Source organism: Chiloscyllium plagiosum, chromosome 29 (genome assembly GCF_004010195.1).
Source record: "Chiloscyllium plagiosum isolate BGI_BamShark_2017 chromosome 29, ASM401019v2, whole genome shotgun sequence".
Lineage (NCBI taxonomy): Eukaryota > Metazoa > Chordata > Chondrichthyes > Orectolobiformes > Hemiscylliidae > Chiloscyllium > Chiloscyllium plagiosum.
In genome coordinates, this window is record NC_057738.1 from 32,930,717 (window position 1) to 32,955,386 (window position 24,670).

At 46.1% G+C, this 24,670-nt stretch overlaps 1 protein-coding gene across 1 annotated transcript in view; it reads right to left on the reverse strand.

Annotated features, from left to right (window-relative positions):
- The window catches only part of pxdc1b (PX domain containing 1b), a 45,260-nt gene that overhangs the window by 7,222 nt on the left and 13,368 nt on the right, over window positions 1-24,670 (reverse strand). Inside the window, exons 2-4 of the mRNA XM_043719478.1 lie at window positions 18,231-18,322; window positions 9,374-9,491; window positions 3,899-4,010 (exon numbers count right to left, since the gene is read on the reverse strand). Of these exons, the coding sequence (XP_043575413.1) occupies window positions 3,899-4,010; window positions 9,374-9,491; window positions 18,231-18,322 (322 nt within the window). The remainder of the gene's footprint in view (window positions 1-3,898; window positions 4,011-9,373; window positions 9,492-18,230; window positions 18,323-24,670) is intronic.

The following is a 24,670-nucleotide window of genomic DNA, read 5'->3' on the forward strand; positions in this document are numbered from 1 at the left end:
TCGAGTGGCAGAGCAGGCTCAATGGGCCAGATGGTGAGAGTGTGGTGCTGGAAAAGCACAGCAGGTCAGGCAGCATCTGAGGAGCAGGAAGGTCAACATTTCAGGCATAAGCCCTGAAACATCGATCCTCCTGCTCCTCGGATACTGCGTGACCTGATGTGCTTTTCCAGCTACACAGTCTCGACTCTGATCTCCAGCATCTGCAGACCTCACTTTCTCCTCAATAGGCCAGATGGCCTATTCCTGTTCCTTTTTCTTATGTTCTTAAATGTAATTTGCTCCCAACCATTGCACAGTGGTAATGACCCTATCGCTGAGCCAGGAGGCCTAAGTGCAAGTCCCAAATGCTTCAGCCAATCTGGACAGGCTGATTAAAAGCTATCGCCTGTTACTTGCTGTTCAAACCCATTGGTGATAAGTGACCATGTCAGCAAGGCACTGAAAACCCCTGATACCCATCTACTTTAGGTGAGCACTTGTAATTTCGCAGCATACAGACCTCACATCCCGAAAACGTTATTTGTAGTCACTGCAAGATAGTAGGCACACAAAATTTCCATTCTCCCATTTTGATTCCTCATGGTAAATGATGCAGTGCTACTCCCTGGCTTGGAATCCTGTGACTTTGAAGAAAATTGTATCTCTACAGCAGCTTGCACAGCCCTAGGAGGATCCAAAATGAACAGAGTACCGGGCATGCAAGAGTGTGGTCATTGCTGCAACATCAGAAACAGAGTGACCGATTTGTACACAGCAAGCTTCCACAAATAACCATGTGATAATGATCGGATAATATGTTTTAATGACGGGGATTGAAGATTCAAAGTCTATCACAGCATCAGACAGACCTCCCCTGCTGGTTTTCAGAGTAGTGTCACGGGATAATTTATGACACCCCGAGAGAGTTGAAGGATCCTTTGTTTAATGAGAGTTTAGCAAACAGTCCTGTACTGGAATGTGACTGGAGCCCATGACCTTATTGAACCAAAGTTCACGTCCAATTGGTTAAATCTGAGCAAGTGATGTCCCAAGCATCAGCATACGCATCCTCAAAATAACAACTTCTATTTATGAAGACCCTTTCACGTAGTGAAGCATCCCAACACATTTCACAGGAACCATGATCAAAAGGAACTACACCAGATAAGGGGAGGTAGCTGAAAGCCTGGTCAACGACGTGAGGTTTCAAGACGTGACATAAAGGAAGAGAGTGAGAGAGAGAGAGAGAGAGAGAGAGAGAGAAAGAGAGAAGTTGAGTGATGGAATTCTAGATCAAGGCATCTGAAGGAACAACAGCCATTGGCGAAACAATTCAAATGGGGGATGGGTGAGAGGCCAGACTGGGAGGACAGCAGTGATCCTGATGAGTTGTAGGACTTGAAATGTTGGAGGTCATGAGGGTGAATGGGAATTGGAACTGAGTGCACACAGTTTACAATGGAAACCCTGATGGAACAGGAACCAACAAAGACCAACAAGCACAGAGTGATGTGCAGCTGGGATCGGGTGAGAGCTAGGACATGAAGAGCAGAGGTTTTGATCAGCTGGAGTTTACAGAGAGGATGTAAGGCAAACGGCTGGGCAGGAACTGCCGAACCTCATAGTAACAAGGGCATGGACAAGGGTTTCAGCAGCAGGTGAGCTGAGGGAGGTAGGCTGGCGTTTGGCAAAGAGCTGATCCCAGGGAAACGCTGTTGGAAACAGCATTCCAAGATTGTCTTTTTTAATTCTTTCATGGGATTCTGGTGTTTCTGGGAAGACCAGCATTTGTTGCCCATCCCTTGAACTGAGTGCATCGTTGGGCCAGTGCAAAGGGGGGTTACTTTGGTTCTGGAGGGAGGTGCAGGCCAGATTGGGTAAGGATGGCAGATTGCTTTCCCTTTAGTGGACCTAATAGATTTTCATGACAAACAATGGTAGTTTTGTGGACTTCATTACTGAGAATAGACCACAGAATGTAGAACATAGAACAAATTTCTAAATCACAATTTGAAATAAAATGTAGATTACATGTTACCAGAATCAGCATGAATAGTAACACAAAATCTGTGATATACAACTATCTTGATTTAAAGGTTATCCATAGAATCCTGACAGTACAGAAAGAGGCCATTTGGCCCATTAGGACTGCACTGACCCTCCGAAGAGCATCCTACTCAGAATCCTGCTGCCGATGAAGGGTCACTGCACTCGAAACATTAACCCTGCTTTCTTCCCTCAGAGCCTGCTCAGTTTCGCCGACAATTTCTATTTTGATGTCAAATTTGATTTTCTTGTCTTGCAGGAGGATCAGGATGTCAGACATTTATTAAATTAAACAAAGGGTTGCTGCTGGGGTGTTTTGCTGATGACCATAAGTGTGTCTGGGAGCTGGGGAGCTGCTGTCGTTACCCTCCCCCGGTGGTTAACGGCCACAGTACACATGCTCACTGAGGGAAAATCACAAAGGCCCATCTCCAAGATGAGGAAACTCCCAAGCTGGGACTCCCAGGCTGGGACTTCCAGGCTGAGACTCCCAAAGCTTGTCTTAAGCAAGAGAGAACAGAAATCAAAATGAGGGCCAGTCCCTTAAAACACAGGATAACTGATCACCCTGCACCCCAACCACATCCAAAGGGCATGTCGCAATTTCCCCTGCTGCTGTCTGAGGACAAATCATGAGCCCCATATCCCAAGGATGGGCTGGGACATGGATAATTCAGGCAGACTTGGTTTTTCTGATGAATTCCTGCTGACGTCTGGTTCAAAGCACAGCTTTGGAGGTCCTGAGTGATGGCGAAATAGCCAAATGCCAATCATGTTCTGGATCCTGAACCTGACGAGTAGCCACTTAGGGGAAAGTTGCAGAGGAGGTGAAACAGTAAACCCCACATTCAGGAAGCAACGAGAGGAAGCTGGTGATGTTAGCAGGAATGATGTCAGCTCTTGTTGTTGCAAATAAACAAGGGGACATGTCACCTCCTGAAACAAAGTATGACATCCCCTTTTAGTCATAGAATCATAGAGATGTACAGCTCGGAAACAGACCCTTCGATCCAACCTGTCCACGACCAGATATCCCAAACCAATCTAGTCCCACCTGCCAGCACAGATCTGATCTATCCTTTTCCATCACTATTTAAAAACTAATAGAATTATGGTTGCTGGCCCCAAAGTGCTCTCCCACTGACACCTCAGTCACCTGCTTTGCCTTATTTCAAGAGTAGTTCAAGTTTTGCACCTTCTCTAGTAGGTACATCCACATACTGAATCAGAACATTTTCTTATACACACTTATCAAATTCCTCTCCATCCAAACCCTAAACATTGTGGCAGTCCCAGTCTATATTTGGAAGTTAAAATCCCCTACCATAACCACCCTATTATTCTTACAGGTAACCGAGATCTCCTTACAAATTTGTTACTCAATTTCCCTCTGACTGTTAGGGGATTAGACTTTACATTAACACTAAGACGTAGGTTGAGCTTTACCTGTTCCTGCGATGGCCTGCATCTCAGCTGATAATTAATGTTTACCACGCACAGATGTTTTCCTGATATCCCAGAACAGTTTAACTGGGAGTGCTGATTGTTTTGTTAACTGGTAGCCAGCTTACAAAACCAGGCCCTTCCATCTCCTTTCATGTCTCTCCTTATTAATTGACGTCACCTCAGATCACACAAGTGGGTGCCCTTTAGTTTTGAGAAGGACAACTATGTAGCTCGGTAAATGAAGAATATAAAGGGTTGGTGGTGAGTTGGAAGCTATAATCGAATGCTGTGGGTTCTGCTGGTGTCCATAAATTACTTTAGAAGATGTCGCCACTCAATTACGGCCTTGGAGCCAAACTTCAATTATCCATTATAAAACCGCACCACAGAAAACATTCATCTTAAAGTCAAGGGAAGATATACTCACAAGTTTTCTGCAGAATCTGCTGCCAGGTGCTGCTCTTTGCCGTTTGGAATATTGCTGTCGAAAACAATTGTTTCTGTGTTTGCTAAGCAAAATCCATTTGAACGCATAATATCTGTGGAGGGGGAAGTAAGGAAGTAAAACTGATTTGTTTCAGGTGACTGGCTTCGCTATATGTCTAGATAATATTTCATGGTAAGCTCTAAAGGGATGGGGTATGAACAGTTAACATTGGCCAGGGAGAACAATAGAACCACAGAAACACATGAATGATACAGCACAGAAAGGGGGCCTTTTGGCCCATTTTGTCCATGCCAACCCAAACACAACACGACAGGGAGAGGCTGAACAGGCTGGGGCTGTTTTCCTTGGAGCGTCAGAGGTTGAGGTTTATACAAGTTTATAAAATCATGAGGCTATACAGATAAGGTCTTTTCCTTGGAGTCCATAACTAGTGGGCATAGGATTAGGGTGAGAGGGGAAAGATTTAAAAGGGGCCTAAGGGGGCAACCTTTTCACACAGAGGGTGGTGTGTGTATGGAATGAGCTGCCAGAGGAAATGGTGGAGGCTGGTGCAATTACAGCATTTAAAAGGCATCTAGATAGGTACAGAGGAAACTTGATTATCCAGCATTCAATTAATCAAATTTCAGATGATCCAAACAAAATTACAAGGTTCCAATGCATGGCTAACTGTGTTATCCAGCATAAATTATCTGGAATTCGATTAGCCAAACAAAATACTCCCTGCCTGTGTCCTTCAGATAATCAAGGTTCCTCTGTATATGAATAGAAAGGGTTTAGAGCAATTTGGGCCAAATGCTGGCAAGTGGGATTAGATTAGGTGAGGATATCTAGTCAGTATGGGCGAGTCGGACCGAAAGGTCTGTTTCTGTGCTGCACACCTCTTTGACTCTATGACACCTAGATACCCTTTGTAATCCCATCTTCCTGCACTCGGCCTATAACCCTGCAGCTTACCGCACTTAAGGTGCCGATCCAGGTACGTTTTCAAAGAGTTTAGAGTCTCTGCCTCCACCACCAACTCAGGGAGCAAGTTCCAGGCACCCACCACCCCCTGCGTAAAAACAGTTTTCCTCACATTGTCTGATCTTACACCCACCCACACAGATGGGGAGCATACTGAACGCAGGGAAGTCACAGTCTGATTAGCACAATGCAATTTTAACCCAAGGAAAGGGGGAGGTCTGTACAGCACCAAACATGCCATCAGAAGCTATCAGCAACTTGCCTAAGGCCACAGAGGCCCAGGTTAAGATTTCTTTCTAAAACATTTTCTTAAAATTGATTGTGGCCCATGAGGAGGAAGTTTGCCTCCTCTTCCTGAGTCGATAAAGTGCGGAGCTGGAGAAAGCACAGGATATCAAGCAGCATCAGAGGAGCAGGGGGGGTCAACATTTCAGGTCAGTCCAACTCTCCTGCTCCTCTGATGCTGCTTGACCTGCTGTGCTTTTTCCAGCTCCACACTTTATTCACTCTGACTTTCCAGCACCTGCCATCCACACTATCTCCAAGTTGGCTCCTCTTTCTGGCCTCAGCGGAGTCAGACATCCTCCCGTGTTGCATCTTCTGGTTTCTGGGTCCTTCCTGCCAGCTCCTATCTCATCCCCACCAGTCGGTGGACAATCCTGAGGGACGTGCGTTTTAAACAAAGCCCAAAGCCTTACGTTCAACAGCGTGCAGGTGTTTACAACCCACCACACCCTCCAACCTTCCCCGAGGTCGTCAGCACACCTTCAGTTCCCTTTGTGCCAAGTGAACCTGCTGATGTAATTTGGAGTGATGTCTTCAGTGAACCTGATGTTGCGATAGCAATGTCCGACAGGTGCAGGCTCTCCTCCCGATAATGATCACCAGTGTTTGTGAAGACGGAACAGTTACAGGAAAAAGGGCTGCTTTCTTCATTAAAAAACACATCTGCCTTGTCTTGCCTTTTCTTTTTGAGAAGCTTTGAGGATGATCATTCTTACTTATTCGGCAAAATGGCCCACGTTCATCAATCTCCCATTAATAAGACCATTCTGAGGTCAGGCCAGGACAGAGACTGCAAGTCAGGGTCAGGGGTCAGGGGTCATCAAGTCAGTAGTTAGGGCAAGGGGAGATGATGCAAGTTGCCTGGAGGGTTCACAAGTTGGAGAACAGGAGATGGTACAGGCAAGAGTGCATGGGAAGCAATGTTAAAATTAGTTTCAGGAGGCTCACAGAATTGTTTTGGAGCAGAAAGGGGCCATTTGGCCCATTCTGTCGGTGCTAGCACACTGAGTTTTTCAACTCTCCCACTTAGTGCCTATCTCCAGCATGTTGCTTTTCTTTAAGTAAGATTGGTCAGCGCGATTGTAACCCCTGTTCACACCAGTGTGAAATCGTCTGTGTGTGAGGGGTACAATGTTAAATGAGGACCACCTACGTGTCATTTTTGTGACATGTGACATCAGTGACCGAATGCAACTTTTAAAAAAAGGTTTTGAGATTTACACATGAAAGAAGTGAAACTATATGGTATTCAAACAGATGAAAGACTTAACAATCAATTTTTCAATGTATAATTTCAGTTACATCACACTGTAAATTTTTGCTATAAACTCTGTGTGTTAGGATTGAGCCCTCCACTATCACCTGATTAAGGAGCAATGCTCCGAAAGCTAGTGTGCTTCCAATTAAACCTGTTGGACTATAACCTGGTGTTGTGTGATTTTTAACTTTGTAGACCCCAGTCCAACACCGGCATCTACCAATCGCAACCAGAAGGTGGCAGCAAAGTACCAAATTTCAACCTTCCAGGAAGCAGGAGGTGCCACAAAACCAGACAGAACTCTAATTGGCATCAATGGCCAATCCACATTCAGGACAATGATATTCTCATGGCTGCATTGTGTCATTTAACTGTGCTGCTATTGATAGGTGCCTTATACGGTCAGCACTGAATCCACCAGAATTTCAAATCTGTATTGACAGGTTTATTTTCAGAAATATTGCGGGCTTGGTTTTCAGCTAGGAACTTGGGAACCCAATAGCTCAATCATTTCCTGGTTCCAATCCCACAAATGTATCACTCAATCCAACCTTCATTTGCAGATTCTCTTAATGGACTGGGAACTGATTCCCCACCTACCCTCATCCTCCTCAATCCCACTTCCCTTCCCCCTCCTCATCCTCCTCCCCAGCATTTCCCCTTATCCTACTCTTGCTGTTCTCCTTTCCTGTCTCGTTCCCCATCCTCTTCCCCCCCAGGTTCTTAAAGATAAAGGGACAAACATTATGCCTGTTTAACACCTCGTTTCAACAATCTCTCAGCCAGGACTCTCTTCTCCAGAGTGGAATTGAACTGACAACTTTCAGACTGAGGATCATGGGGGCTACTCACTAAGGCACAGTAAACATGTAGCTGCGATGCTACTCTGGTGAGGAGCTGGCAATGTGACCACCAAACATGGCCACGATAACAAATGTACAGACATCCCTATGCCACAGAGGACAGGCCTCAATCTCCCTGTTTGGAAAATGAGTCCATTCTGATACTGGTTGCAGTTGTAGCTGGGAGGGCGATTGCTGTCTGTGTTAAAGAACAATATGCAGTTTGCCAGCTCACTAACAGCCAGGCTGTCTGAATATGCTAAAGGCATGGTAGCTCAGTGGTTAGCACTGCTGCCTCACAGTGCCAAGGACCTGGGTTCAATTCCAGCCTCGGGTGACTATCTGTGTGGAGTTTGCACATTCTCCACACATCTGTGTGGGTTTCCTCCCACAGCCCAAAGATGTGTAGGTTAGAGTGGATTGGCTATGCTAAATTACCCATAGTATTCAGGGATGGAGAGGTAAGGTGCATTAGCAGGGGAATAGGTCTGGGTGGGTTACTCTTCAGAGGGTTGGTATGGACTTGTTGGGCTGAAGGGCTTGTTTCTACACTGTATGTATTCAATCTCTGTTACTGGTACCTTCTGCAGTCTTTATAATGGAGGAGAAACAGCATGCATTTATATAGTACTTTCCATGATTGTCAGATACCATGAAGCACTGTACAGCCTGTGAATTCATTTTTGAAACGTACTTCCGGTCGTAATGGAGGCCAACTCAGACATAGCAAACTGCCCACAACCAGCAATGTGATAATGACCAGATACTCTGTTCCTGTAATGTTGATTTAGGGAATAAAAACGAGTCAGGACACCGGGCAATAACTCCCATTGGAAGAGAAACATGGGATCTTTAACACCCACCAGAACGACCCATTTAACAGCTCAACTAAAAGACAGCAACAGCTTCTGTCAGTGCAGCATCCTCTCGATACTACACTGGGGCAGCGACCCTGATTTCTGTGCACAAACCCCTCAGTGGGACTTGGACTCAGACCTTTGTGAGTTGGAGGCAGGTATGCTGACAAAGAAGACACAACTTTACAACTGTCCCTTCACCACTGACTCAAGCATGAGCTGTTTGATTATGCAATTAAGTGCTATTTGATCCAGCTTGGAGAGGCGACGCAGTTTCAGTCAATGATCACACTCAAACCCTTTCACTTAAATGGATTCTGTACCAATTAATTGAAGGGCTGTTCCTAAGATGGAGCAGGATTCCTCAAGGGTTTTCTCTCCCATTGTAGGGCTCCCAGCAAACACGACCCAGTCCCCCCGGTGATGGAGCAAACATGACCCCACTCCCCCCGGTGATGGAGCTAACATGACCCCACTCCCCCCGGTGATGGAGCTAACATGACCCCACTCCCCCTGGTGATGGATCACATCTGGAATCCAGACTAACATTCTGAAGACAGGCATTTGAATCTCACTGGTGGAACTTGAATTTGAATTTAAACAAAGCAAGCCTAATGATGAAAACCTTTTATTAAAAAGTAATTTGGTTAATTAATGTCCTTAAGGGAAGGAAACTGCCATCCTTACCTCGTCTGGCCTACAATGTGGAAATGAATTCTGGCATAACCAGTGATTCCCATATCCCATGGGGTGAATGAAACAGAAGTTAAGGACATTGAGACTCCCCCTGAGCCGTGATTTAATGTCCGTGTAGTTGTGTTTTGTAGGGGTGTCTCTCACAGACATCTGCTAGAGCTGGCAGTTCACCCAGCACAGAGTGAACCTCACAAATGTGAATGTTGCTTTAATGAGTCCCTAATAAAAGACAGGCATTAACCTATTGATGGTAAAACTCAATTAAAACCGTGTACATAATGGGCGAATAAGTTGTTTAAACAATCCCTGCAATGGAAATACTGTGTAATAGCTAAGAAGGTTCTGGGCATCGCCTCTGTACACTTTATTTTTAAATCCTCGATTGCATAAAATCACATAGACATCTCAAAGCTGAGCTCTACTGACAACTAATGGACAGTCGTTTCCATTTGGCTTCAAAGCAGCAATTAATGATCCCTTTGTAAAATGTACCTGACCCACTCGGTGACCCATGCGTGAAGCAGGAAGAATTGTGAAGTGACTCACTCACCCGATATTTTGACAGGGCTTTGGAAGCTCATCTGAACTTTCTGGATAGAGTCATTTTTTAATACTTGATCTATCGAAGATCTTTCGAAGAAGGTGAGAACAACTTCTGACCTAGAATACTAAATGAAGAGGCAGAGAATAAATGTGTAAAATTCAATAAACTGAGAAAAGCACTACATTTATACAATACATTGCATTTACTTCTCCTAGGCACTTTCAGCTTGTTGCAATGAATTACTTTGGGAATGCCTGACAGGCTGTTGTTACTGTCGATAAATAAGAGGCCTATGGTTTATCTGTAGTAGATCACACAAGTGGTTGGATGGGTCTGGGTATTTTCTCTGATGATTATCATTGAGTGAACAATGTTGGTTCAGACACATAACCTCCCTGCTCACATAAACTCCCTGCTCACATGACCTCCCTGCTCACATAACCTCCCTGCTCACATAAACTCCCTGCTCACATAACCTCCCTGCTCACATAAACTCCCTGATATTTTTGCATCATTGTAAGCCACAGGTGAGGTCCTGGAAGACTGGACGGTAGCGAATGCTGTGCCGTTATTCAAGAAGGGATGCAAAGAAAAGCCTGGGAATTATAGAGCAGTAAGCTTAATATCAGTGATGGGTAAGTTACATGAGAAGATTCTGAGGGATAAGATATATGCATTTGGAAAGACAGTGTTTGATTAGGAATAGTCAGCATGGCTTTGTGAGCAGGAGATCATGCCTCACAAATTTGTTAGAGTTCTTTGATGAAGTGACCAGGAAGGTTGAAGAGGGCAGGGCAGTAGATGTGTCTATATGGATTTCAGTAAAGCCTTTGATAAGGGTCTACATGGTTGGCTGCTCTGGAAGGTTAGATCGCATGGAATCCAGGGCAAGCTAGCAAATTGGATACACAATTGGCTTGATGGTGCGAAGCAGAGGGTAATATTGGAAGGATACTTGTCCGACTGGAGGCCTGTGACTAGTGGAGTGCCTCAGGGGTCAGTGCTAGGCCCATTATGGTTTGTTATCTATATCAATGACTTGGATGAGACTGTACAAGGCATGATTAGTAAGTTTGCTGATGACACTAAAATAGGCGATATCATGGACAGTGAGGAAGGTTCTCAGAAATTGCAGGAGAAACTTGATCAGCTGAGGAAGTGGGCCGAGAAGTGGCAAATGGAGTTTAATATAGGTAAGTGTGAGGTCTTGGAATGTCAAATCAAATACGAGGTTTCATGGTGAATGGTAGGCCCTTAAGGAGTGTTGTGGAACAGAGGGATTCTGGATTTCAGGTTCACAGTTCTCTGAAAGTGGAGTCACAAGTAGACAGAACAGTGAAGAAGGCTTTTGGCACACTGACCTTCATCAGTGAGGGCATTGAGGATAGAAGTTGGGAAGTTATGTTCTAGTTGTACAGGACGTTGGTTAGGTCGCACTTTGAGTATTGTGTTCAGTTTTTGTCACCTTGTTACAGGAAGGATGTTATTAAACTGGAAAGAGTGCACAAGAAATTTACAAGGATGTTGCCTGGACTCAATGGTCTGAGTTATAGGGAGAGGTTAGACAAGCTTGGACCTTTTTCTTTAGAGTGTAGGAGGCTGAGGGGGTCGTTATACAAGTGTATAAGATCATGACAGACATGGATAGGGCGAATGCACTCAGTGTTTTTCCCAGGGTTGGGGAATCGAGGACTAGAGGGCATCAGTTTAAGGGAAAGACTAAAAGGGAACCTGAGGGCCAACTTTTGTGCACAGAGGGTGGTACGCATATGGAATGAGCTGCCAGAGGAAGTGGTTGAGGCGGGTACATTAATAACATTGAAAAGTCATTGGACAAATACATGGATAGGAAAGGATTAGAAGGATATGGGCCAAGTGCAGGGACATGGTGTTAGTGTGGATGGACATTTTGGTCGGTATGGGCCAGTTTGGGCCGAAGGGCTTGTCTCCATGTCTACAACTCTATCTTTGAAAGTGAGATATTTAATCTAACCTGACCAAGCATGTGGGATTTTAGATCATAATGTGCTCATTAATTCTTGCTGGAAGCAGCTAATATTCACATTCAAGGTCCCAGTCTCTACAAACTAAAGGAATACATTCAAGCCTTGTGCCTTTTTGTGAATGACCTGGCAGGTTGGAGAATCTACATTCCCTTTCTCCATGGCAATACCTCACGAAATCAGAGATAACTTGCCAGCCAATCAGCAGCCTTTTCTCCTGTGATGTAAGTTGATGTCATCATTTAAAATCTGACGTTCTTGAGTTTGTTCTGATGAATGTAAGATGAAAGGTTTCAATAATGTGTCTCTTGTTTCAGCAACGTTGAAGTTCTCCATATTTGCAACAATGCACATCAGGCTCAACCTCCAAAGACTTCCACAAATGAAACTGGGTGATATGGTTTTCCCAAACCTCATTATTCCATGGGCACTGGGCAAGAACGAAAGAGAGTCCCCCTTCTCTTTTCCAATGGATTACTGCAATTCCACCTCAAACCAGCAGATGGGAGTCTTTGTTTAACCTCTCATCAGGAAATACAGCACTCCCAGTGCTCCAGTCTTGATTTTTGTGCTTGAGTCCTGGAGTGAGATTTGAACCTACAACCTTCCGTCTTAGAGGCAACTAAAATGTGACAGATTAATCTATCGCAATTGTCAGAAGGACTTGGTGGTCCTTGTAGGTGAATCACAGCTAATCTGTAGTTAGAGCAAGCAAATGGCATCTTAGCCTTTAATGCAAACTGGTTGCAATTTGATAATAATGACATTGAACGTTATCATTATCACCGCAGAAACGCCCCACCGTTATCAACGGCTTGGGGGTTACTGTTGACCAGAAAGAGAACTGGAGAAGCCAGCTAAATAATGTGATGCAGGAGTAGCTCAGTGATAAGGAATCCCACACAGAGTAGCTCACCAAAACTCATCTACCATCTACAAGGCACAAGGCAGGAGTGGGATGGAATATTCCCCACATGCTCTGGATGAGTGCAACTCCAACAACTATCAAGAAGCTTGACACCAGCCCAGATAAAGCTGACCTCGTATTTCACATCACATTGACAATCATTCACTCCCTCCCTGACTGATGTACAGCAGTAACAGCATGTACCATCTACAAGATGAACTGCAGCAACTCAGCAAGGCTCTTCAGACATCAGCACCAAGATCCATGACCACAACCATCCAGACAGGGGCAGTAGATACATGACCACAACCAAACGGACCCCACCACCAAGGATATATTTCCCTCCCCTCCCCTATCAGCATTCCGTAAAGACCACTCCCTCCGTGACTCCCTCGTCAGATCCACACCCCCCCACCACCCAACCTCCACTCCCGGCACCCTCCCCTGCAACCGCAGGAGGTGCAAGACTTGCGCCCACAAGGATATGCAGGTTTTTGGACTCCTCCATCACCAGACCACAACAACACGACGGTTGGAGGAAGAGCGCCTCATCTTCCGCCTAGGAACCCTCCAACCACAAGGGATGAACTCGGATTTCACCAGTTTCCTCATCTCCCCTCCCCCCACCTTGTCTCAGTCAAATCCATCGAACTCAACACCGCCTTCCTAACCTGCAATCTTCTTCCCGACCGTATTGCAGGTGGGGTTGAGCAGGTCATTGAATAAGCTTGTGTTGAAGTAGACCTTCTCCAGTACAAATACAGGAACATTCTCTCAAGGCCAACAGGCATGGCACCGAGACCCTTGCCTGGTTTTGGATTTTGTCTGACATTGGTTTGGACACACTCAGCAATTTAAACAAAAGAGGGGTCATGGGTCACTTGGAGCATGAGAATAGATTGGCGCACAAGTGGTGAAACCATTATCTTAGCCTGCTGGACCAACTTTCCTCATTCCTGAAGAAGGGCTAATGCCTGAAACGTCGATTCTCCTGTTCCCTAGATGCTGCCTGACCTGCTGCGCTTTTCCAGCAACACATTTCCATCTCTGATCTCCAGCATCTGCAGACCTCACTTTCTCCTCAGGGGCAGTAGATACATGACCACAACCAGCCAGATAGACAGGGGCAGTAGATCCATGACCACAACCATCCGGACAGACAGGGGCAGTAGATACATGAACACAACCATCGGGACAGACAGGGGCAGTAGATACATGACCACAACCATCCGGACAGACAGGGGCAGTAGATCCATGACCACAACCAGCCAGATAGACAAGGGCAGTAGATACATGACCACAACCATCGGGACAGACAGGGACAGTAGATACATGACCACAACCATCGGGACAGACAGGGACAGTAGATACATGACCACAACCATCCGGACAGACAGGGGCAGTAGATACATGACCACAACGATCCGGACAGACAGGGACAGTAGATCCATGACCACAACCAGCCGGACAGACAGGGACAGTAGATACATGACCACAACCAGCCGGACAGACAGGGGCAGTAGATCCATGGCCACAACCAGCCGGACAGACAGGGGCAGTAGATACATGGCCACAACCATCCGGACAGACAGGGACAGTAGATCCATGACCACAACCATCTGGACAGACAGGGGCAGTAGATCCATGACCACACCCATCGGGACAGACAGGGGCAGGAGATACATGACCACAACCATCCGGACAGACAGGGGCAGTAGATACTTGACCACAACGATCCGGACAGACAGGGACAGTAGATCCATGACCACAACCAGCCGTACAGACAGGGACAGTAGATACATGACCACAACCAGCCGGACAGACAGGGGCAGTAGATACATGACCACAACCAGCCGGACAGACAGGGGCAGTAGATACATGATCACAACCAGCCGGACAGACAGGGACAGTAGATCCATGACCACAACCATCCGGACAGACAGGGGCAGTAGATCCATGACCACAACCATCCGGACAGACAGGGACAGTAGATACATGACCACAACCAGCCGGACAGACAGGGACAGTAGATACATGACCACAACCAGCCAGATAGACAGGGGCAGTAGATACATGACCACAACCATCCGGACAGACAGGGGCAGTAGATACATGACCACAACCATCCGGACAGACAGGGGCAGTAGATACATGACCACAACCAGCCAGATGGACAAGGGCAGTAGATAAATGACCACAACCATCCGGACAGACAGGGACAGTAGATACATGACCACAACCATCCGGACAGACAGGGGCAGTAGATTCATGACCACAACCATCCGGACAGACAGGGGCAGTAGATCCATGGCCACAACCAGCCGGACAGACAGGGGCAGTAGATCCATGACCACAACCATCCGGACAGACAGGGGCAGTAGATCCATGGCCACAACCAGCCGGACAGACAGGGGCAGTAGATCCATGACCACAACCATCCGGACAGACAGGGGCAGTAGATCCATGACCACAACCATCCGGACAGACAGGGGCAGTAGATACATGACCACAACCAGCCAGATAGACAGGGGCAGTAGATACATGACCACAACCATCCGGACAGACAGGGGCAGTAGATACATGACCACAACCAGCCAGATAGACAGGGGCAGTAGATACATGACCACAACCATCCGGACAGACAGGGGCAGTAGATCCATGACCACAACCATCTGGACAGACAGAGGCAGTAGATCCATGACCACAACCATCCGGACAGACAGGGGCAGTAGATCCATGACCACAACCATCTGGACAGACAGAGGCAGTAGATCCATGACCACAACCATCCGGACAGACAGGGGCAGTAGATCCATGACCACAACCATCCGGACAGACAGGGGCAGTAGATACATGGCCACAACCAGCCGGACAGACAGGGGGAATAGATACATGGCCACAACCATCCGGACAGACAGGGGCAGTAGATCCATGACCACAACCATCTGGACAGACAGAGGCAGTAGATACATGATCACAACCATCCGGACAGACAGGGGCAATAGATCCATGACCACAACCATCTGGACAGACAGGGGCAGTAGATACATGATCACAACCAGCCGGACAGACAGGGGCAGTAGATCCATGACCACAACCATCCGGACAGACAGGGGCAGGAGATACATGACCACAACCAGCCGGACAGGCAGGGGCAGTAGATCCATGACCACAACCAGCCAGATAGACAGGGGCAGGAGATACATGACCACAACCAGCCGGACAGGCAGGGGCAGTAGATACATGACCACAACCAGCCGGACAGACAGGGGCAGTAGATCCATGACCACAACCAGCCGGACAGACAGGGGCAGTAGATACATGACCACAACCAGCCGGACAGGCAGGGGCAGTAGATACATGACCACAACCAGCCAGATAGACAGGGGCAGGAGATACATGACCACAACCAGCCGGACAGGTAGGGGCAGTAGATACATGACCACAACCAGCCAGATAGACAGGGGCAGGAGATACATGACCACAACAGCCAGATAGACAGGGGCAGGAGATACATGACCACAACCAGCCGGACAGGTAGGGGCAGTAGATCCATGACCACAACCATCGGGACAGACAGGGGCAGTAGATACATGACCACAACCAGCCGGACAGACTGGGACAGTAGATACATGGGAACACCTGCTCCCCAAGCCACTCAGCACTACACCAGATAGACCTATCTCCAAACAGTGGGATGTATTCAAGAAGGAGATTTGGAGAGTACGGACCCAATATGTTCCAATACAGCAAAAGGGTGAGATCATCAAAAACCTGTGAATTCTGCTTATCAAGGGATACACCGCACTGTGTAAAGAGAAACAAAGAAGGATTATGACGAATACCGAGGGTCCAAAACAGCAGAAACTGTATAGAATGGACAAGAGAGAACTTAAAAAGGAGATTAGGAGAAGGAAAAGGTGACATGAAAGGATGCTGGCAGGTAAAATAAAGGAAAATGTTCAGGTGTTTTACAGGTACATAAATAGTAAAAGGATATTGAGGGAAACAGTAGGGCCCATTAAGGCCCACAGCAGTAATTTATATGTGGGGCCAGGGGACATAGATAGGATTCTAAATGAATACTTTGTGTTGGTGTTCACTAGTAAGAGGGACACTACAGAGAGAGAAATCAGGGGGAGAATGTCTGTGATACATGAAAGAAATTTGAACAGACAGAGGAGGAGGGTTCTGAGTGGTCTGGCAGGTTTAAAAATAGATGAACCTTCCGGGCTATTGGATGAGGGCACCGAGGAAATAGCCTGGGCACTGGCAATAATTTTCAATTCCTCTCTGGCAATAGGAGAGGTGGCAGACAACTGGAGGACAGCCAAGGAGGGAGCAAGGATAAACCAGGAAACTACAGGCCAGTCAGTCTAACCTGGATGGCTGGGAGGAATTGAAAGCAATGCTGAAGGCCAGAATTAATCTGCATTTGGAGAGTCAGAGATTAATCAAGAACATGGTTTTGTCTGACCAACTGAGTAATTGAATGTTTTGCAGGGGTGACCAGGTGTGTAGATGAAGGCAATGTTTTTGATGTTGTCTACTTGGACTTCAGCACGGTTATTCTTAAGGTCCTCCATGGGAGACCAACAGCAAAGGTAGGAGCCTATAGGATCCAAGGAAATTTTGGCAAATTGGATCAATAATTGGCTGAGTGGCAGGAAGCAGAGGGTGATTGCATTTGCAATGCCAATTCATGAAGGCTATGCATCAAATGCTGGGAAATGGGATTAGACGAGTCAGCTGGTTGTTTCCAATGGCATGGACACAATGAGCCAAAAGCCTTTTACTGTGTTGTAGACCTCTGCAATTCTATGACCACCCTAACTTGGAAAAATATCATCGTTCCATCAGTGTCACTGGGTCAACATTCTGAAATTCCCTCCCTAACAGCAGTGTGGGTCTACCTACATTAAACTGACCTTTCCCAGGGCAATTAAGAATTGGTACTAAATGTTGGCCCAGCGGAGCTCCCAAAACCCAAACTAATCAAAGGAAGCATCAGGACCTCTTCCAGAAGTTGTGTACATCTTTAGCAAGGTGACAGCTGGAACCTGGTCTGGGATGTTGGCTTCCTTATCTAAGGGAGGATACTCTCACTCCAGTAAGGGATGTAATAAAATGTCACTAACTCTAAGAGCTGTGCTGAGGAGAACGGGCCCATTTCTTCTCGAATTTCAAGGAATCACAGAATCCCCACAGGCCATTCGGCCCATCGAGTCCACACCCACTCTCCAAAGAGCACTCCAATCCAAACCCACCCCCCTACCCTATCCCTGTAACCCGGCATTTCTACATCCCTAGAAATTATGGGCAATTTAGCATGGCCAATCCACCGAGCCTGCACATTATTGGACAGTGGGAGGAAACCGGAGCACCCGGAGGAAACCCACGCAGACACGGGGAGAATGTGCAAACAGACAGTCGCCTGAAGGTGGAATTGAACCCAGGTCCCTGGCGCTTTGAGGTTTAAAAAAGTTGGATCTCATTGAAACATGATATTCTTAAAGGGCTTAATAAGATGGATGCTGAGAGGCTGCTTCACTGGACAGGAGAGATTCGAACTAGAGGCTCATAGTCTTGGGAAGAAGGGGTCAGCCACTTTGTCACTCGGAGGATTTTTACCCCAGACCGCTATAGATGCTGTGTCATTGGGTATACTTAACAGTGAGATCGACAGCTATTTGGGCAAGCAACAAAGGAATTAGGAAGAGGATAGATAAGTAGAATTGTTTTGAAAGTTCAGCCCCAAACTGATGGGAAGTACTCCTGGCTTTCTGATTCCTTAAACTTGTGTTTACTAAACTTGCACAATCAATAGCTGAATTCAGAACATAGCAAATTATTTTTCCAGAACTCGTTTGGTTGAAAGCGCTGGAGTGTTGGCAAAGTATGTAGGTGCCTTCAGTAATCTGAGAATAAGGAACACCCAATGCCAGATACTTACTTTGCAGGGCAAGTTAATTATAATCTTCAGAACTTTCTCAATTTCGTTCAGTCTTGCTTCTATGTCATGGGCTTTTTTCACTGCAACTAACCCTGGAAGAAAAATAAAAAGATGATAAGAATGGATTGTTCCCCAGTGAAGTGTCCAGGTGAATGATCATCTGGTGAATGCAGCAACAACTGAATCTGGGGAAGCAAATTAGGCATCAGACGTAGAAAGCTTAGAATTGGGAAAGGACCAATTTCTCATACTGGCTTTCAACGTCATGTGCTACATCTGTTGTACCCAGTCACCTCCCATGAAGCAACCTTTCTGAGCAAGCTCCACCAGCCTCTGTCCTTCGGAATAAGGAATGGGAAATGCAGGAAGTCACTGTGTTTCTCCAGACACACCCCCTCTGTCAAACAGCAGGTTTGAACTCGCATACGAGTGTGATTATTGTTCACTAGTTTCAGGACTAGTCAGAGTCACTGTGCAGCCAACCCCTAGCAATGGAGTCTCAGTAAAAGCTCCTTACGCACTTGTGAAGAGCTTAGGTTAGCACTGCTGCCTCACAGAATCAGGGTCCCAGGTTCGATTCCCGCCTCAGGCAACTGTCTGTGTGGAGTTTGTACGTTCTCCCTGTGTCTGCAGGTGCTCTGGTTTCCCCTCCACAGTCCAAAGATGTGCAGGTTAGGTGAATTGGCCATGCTAGGTGAAGGGGTAAATGTAGGGGAATGGGTCTGGGTGGGTTGCGCTTCGGCGGGTTGGTGTGGACTTGTTGGGCCAAAGGGCCTATTTTCACACTGTAAATAATCTAATCTAAGTAATCCAATCTAATCTAAATAATCTAATCTAATCAATCACGGTGGACGTTCCTGAGGAGTGCTCCCTCTATAGGTGAAGTGGAGACCACATCACACCTCAAACCCAGCTGGCTTCAGGAATTTGTACTGACTGAATAGAAATGAATTTCCTCTTCACAAAGACAACCAACTGCTCCCTAAACACATGCCGTTCTTGTAACTTATTCGACAACTTTGTGACCTCTTGAGTGAAACAGCTAAAGGAGCTCCTGCTGTCATTCGGTGACACACATCACTGCAACTTGGAGATCTGAGTCTGCCACCTGTAATCATTTCCTCAGTTCATTGGGTTCTCTTTCTTTCTGGTCTGCGTTTGCTGCAACATTTCGCTGAAGCGCAACGCTAGCTCAAGAAATGACACCTCATTTTCTGCTCGGTCACTTTACAGCCTCAAGGTCTCAATGTCGAATTCCCTAACTTCCAAAACTGACTGCATAATGTTTATCCCTCATTTTTATACATTTTCTCCACCTCTCCCCTCTCCCCATTACAGCATTGTTTTGCTTGTATCTTATTTAGAATTAGATTTTATTGTCACATGGATATAAAAATGCAGTGAAAACTGTTTTATCGTGTGCAAAATGAGAGGTGTCGTCATGTTCCAATGCCACCTTTGAAACACTGAATATTACGCAAGGTTTTGACTGCAATAGAGATCATCATTCCTTCATCTTTTTGTTACCTTCTGCTACTCTTACCTCTCCTTCACTTTAACCCTCTGGTGAAGTCGGTTGGTTTGCGAAGTGGTTTGATGCCAACAGTGTGGGTGCAGCTCTCATCATCAGCTGAGGTTACCATGAAGAACTCTCCTTCTCAACCTCTCCCCTTACCTGAGACACGTTGGCCCTCATGTTAAATCGCCACCAGTCATCCCTCTCAAATGGGAGAGCAGCCCTATGGTCTGGTAAGACGATGGTGACACAGCATCCCTTATCGATAGATCCTTCCCCTTCCCCTGTGTTTCTTATTGAATTGGTGCTGCTGGGTGACATTGGCTGGAAACATAAATGCAGGTTCCGTGGATACACTGACAACACTGAGCTCCAAGTCAACACTATGAGCGGGAATGCTGTCCTGTTATGGGGATGGGGTGCAGGCAGCTGGCTGTGGAATTTTGTGCTGCTGGCTGGCATGGCATTTTCCCAACGCCACTCCATTCCTGAGCCATCTTCCACGACGGATGAACAGAATGCACACTTGCCAGACAGGAGTGGATCACTTTGTAAGATCATTAAGAGGCCAGTTAGGACCAGAGGTCAGAGGGCAGCTGGAATTGGTTGATCTTGATAGTGAACCTAATGTGAAGCCAAATGGACACAGATCTGACCCCACCATGCTCTCATTGATTTTAAACTAATGGGTTGATTTGAAATTACAAGCTTTCGGAGTGCTGCTCCTTCATCAGGTCATAGGAGTCATTGAGTCACAGAGATGTACAGACCGGAAGCAGACCCTTCGGTCCAACTGTCGAACCAGATATCCTAATTTAATCTAGTCCCATTTGCCAGCACTTCACCCGTATCCCTCTAAACCCTTCCGATTTATGTCGCCATCTAAATGCCTATATTTGGATATTGTAGCATGAAATAATTCAATTTATTACAGCTATATACCAACAATGCATTCACAGAGACTCCAGGTCTGGGCTAACATTAAGCTTAGGGTGGCACAGTGGCTCAGTGGTTAGCTCTGCTGCCTCATAGCACCAGGGACCCAGGTTCGATTCCACCCTCGGGCAACTGTTTGTGTGGAGTTTGCACATTCTCCCTGTATCTGTTTCCTCCAGATGCTGTGGTTTCCTCCCACAGCCCAAAGATGTGGAGGTTAGATGGATTTGCCTTGCAAAATTGCCCGTCATGTCTAGGGATGTGCTAGCTAGCCTACTTCAACACTATTAAGAGTTCTATTAGTTACGAAAGAGCAGCATGCTTCTAGTAGAGTGCTCTGCTTCAGGTGATCCTGGTCTCAGATGGAGTTTGAGATCACATGCTATGATATAATGATGATATCACAAGCTTGTCTCTTATTGACATACAGTGCCTCTTAAAGGTAAACTGATATACTGACTGTGAGACATAAAATGACAGTAACTTGGTCACTAATGATTTGCGTTTCTCTCTACTTAAGTATGACAGGTTTATAAGCAAAGTTGGAGGTCATGGAACAAAAGGAACCGGAGCAGCTTGGTTGAGTGATGGGAAACAGTAGTGCCGAATGATTAAAGTTCATCCCGAAGGAAAGTAAACAGAGGGGTTTCCCGGAGTTTCACAATATTAGGACATCTGCTTCTCTTGATGACCCTGACCTTGATGTACAAACACACATCAAAAATTTGCGGATGTCATAAAATATGGAAGCATTGTGAGGAAGATAACTTAAGAGTTCATTACGAGGCTGGGGCAATGAGTTGACAAGTGACCGATGTCTTTTAATAGGGAGAAGTGGGGAGCAATCACACTGGTAGGAAGAATGAGGTTGGGCAACATAAACTAAAGGGTATAATTTGAAAGAAGTGCAGGAGCAGAACAGCCAGGTAAATACATACGTGCACAAATCATGGGAGGTGGCCGCAGAGATTGAGAAAGGGGTTAATAAAACATGTACAGAATTCACAACAAAAGCCAAAACAACTGCGGATGCTGTAAGTCGGAAACAAAATGGAAGTTGCTGGAAAAGCTCAGCAGGTCTGGCAGCAGCCACAGAGAGAAATCAGAGTTAACATTTCAGCTCAGATGCTGCCAGATCCACCAAGTGTTTCCAGGAAGTTCTGTTTTTATATCTGGAACGCACACTGCCTGACAGGGTGGTGGAGGCAGAAATTCAAAGAGGCTTTCAAGAGAAAATTCAATAATTACCCAACGTTTTTTTTAAAATGGAGTGTTATGAGGAAAAGGCAAAGGGAGTGCGGGCACATGTGGGTAGCCCAGGCAGAGAACCAGCATTGATATCTTGGGCCAAAGGGCCTACCCTCAGTGCTGATAGCCATTCTGAGAGCAGAAATATTGAGTTGCAATTGATTAGAAGATCCACGCACAATCTTATAATGCCTGTCAAAATCATCATGCCACAATTTACTGCCGAGCTTAGCAAATTGATTCTTCATGTGTGAGCCACTTGACAAAAGAATTCTTCATAAGTAACTCATCAAAAGAGCCTTGCCTTCAGTATGACCATTTGCTGCAGTCAGTGTATCATTCAGCACCAGAGCCCAGTGCTGGGTGCTGGAGGGAGCAACAGCAGCTGGACTCTGACATGGAGGTGATGTGGAACCTCACCTCCAAAATGTTTGCAAGTGCAGCATTTGTATACAGTGTATGGTGTCACTTTGACAGGATTATTCCTGTTTCCACAGGGAACCTTCACCAGGACTGACTGCCGTGGAAATGCTGTCAAATCACCCGCGTTAATTTGAAGTTCCGAAATTTCTGTTTTGTATTAGATGATAGGACACTGAGCCTCAGTTGAATCCCCTTCTCCCCACCCCAAGACCTGATGAGACTGAAACATGGAAGGGAGTTTAAATGAAGGTGCGTTCATACCACATTCCCCTCGAAGAGGTTCTGTCAAAGAAAGCCCAGTGGCAAACAGGATCAGAGTCCCAGAAAGGGCCCTGGAAGACAAGCTTTTTCTGCAAAGATACAAATTAGGAGCAGAATCACGTGACTCAATAGAATCATGGCTGATCTGTTTGTGTTGTGAGTTCCACATTCCCGACCTTTATTCATTCACAAAATGAGGGCATCACTGGCTCAGCAGCATTTATTACCCATCCCTAATTGCCCAGAGGGCATTTAAGAGTTAACCATATTGCTGCGGGTCTGGAGTCACATGTAGGCCAGACCTGCTGAGGGGGCGCAGTTTCCTTCCCTAACGGCATTAGCAAACCTGATAGGGCCTTTCCCAACAATCAACAATGGATGCATGGTCATCTTTAGACAATTAATCCCAGACTTAATAAATTATTGAAATCATATTCTGCCATGGCAGGTTCAAACCCAGGTCCCCAGGATCTCTGGGTTAACAGTCCAGAGATTAGACCATTAGGCCATTTCCTCCCCCATCTGTCACCATCACATAGTCAGAGAGTCATAGAGATGTACAGCATGGAAACAGACCCTTCGGTCCAACCCGTCCATGCCGACCAGATATCCCAACCCAATCTAGTCCCACCTGCCATCACCCGGCCCATATCCCTCCAAACCCTTCCTATTCATATACCCATCCAAATGCCTCTTGCAATTGTACCAGCCTCCACCACATCCTCTGGCAGCTCATTCCATACACGTACCACCCCCAAGTGAAAAAGTTGCCCCTTAGGACTCTTTTATATCTTTCCCCTCATCCTAAACCTATGCCCTCTAGTTCTGGACTCCCGACCCCAGGGAAAAGACTTTGTCTATTTATCCTATCCATACCCCTCATAATTTTGTAAACCTCTAGAAGGTCACCCCTCAGCCTCCGACACTCCAGGGAAAACAGCCCCAGCCTGTTCAGCCTCTCCCTATAGCCCAAATCTCCCAACCCTGGCAACATCCTTGTAAATCTTTTCTGAACCCTTTCAAGTTTCACAACATCTTTCCGATAGAAAGGAGACCAGAATTGCACGCAATATTCCAACAGTGGCCTAACCAATTGTCTGTACAGCCGCAACATGATCTCCCAACTCCTGTACTCAATACTCTGACCAATAAAGGAAAACATACCAAGCATCTTCTTCACTATCCTCTCTACCTGTGACTCCACTTTCAAGGAGCTATGAACCTGCACTCCAAGGTCTCTTTGTTCAGTAACACTCCCTAGGACCTTACCATAAAGTGTATAAGTCCTCGCATTTATCTGAATTGAACTCCATTTCAAAACTCCATTCAACTTCTCATCCAATTGGCCCATCTGGTCCAGATCCTGTTGTAATCTGAGGTAACCCTCTTCGCGGTCCACTATACCTCCAATTTTGGTGTCATCTGCAAACTTACTAACTGTGCCTCTTATGCTCGCATCCAAATCATTTATATAAATGACAAAAAGTAGAGGACCCAGCACTGATCCTCGTGGGACTCCACTGGTCACAGGCATCTTTGTTCTGTCTTAAAATTAGTCAATGACCGGTTCTCTGCCATCTTCTTAAGCAGATGGTTCCAAAGCTGAGAACCCTCAGAAAAAGAAAAAGAATACTCCTCATCTCTGTCGTAAAGGGTGGTGCCTAAATTTAAAACTGTGTTCCCCAGTTCTGGACTCCCCCACAAGAAGAAACATCCTTCCCACATCATTTCCACCGTTTATCATATGGATCGACTATAATTACAGGGTTGAGCTTTACTGGCTGTCCATTGTTCAAAGGCCAGACTCCAGTCTGGAGTGACTTATTAACGGTAGCTCAGTAGGTATGGTCCACAATACACTGCCTTCAGGTACAAAGCAAAGAAATTGTAAAATCTTAAAAAATGTCGTTGACTGTTAACAGCCCTCTGAAATGGCCCAATAACCCACTCAGTTCAGTGAGGGATGGGAAAATAAATGCTGGCCTTGTCAGTGAAACACACAGTTTAAAAAAACTGGATGTGCCAGAGGTATAGTTGCTGCTTTTAACTCAGTTTA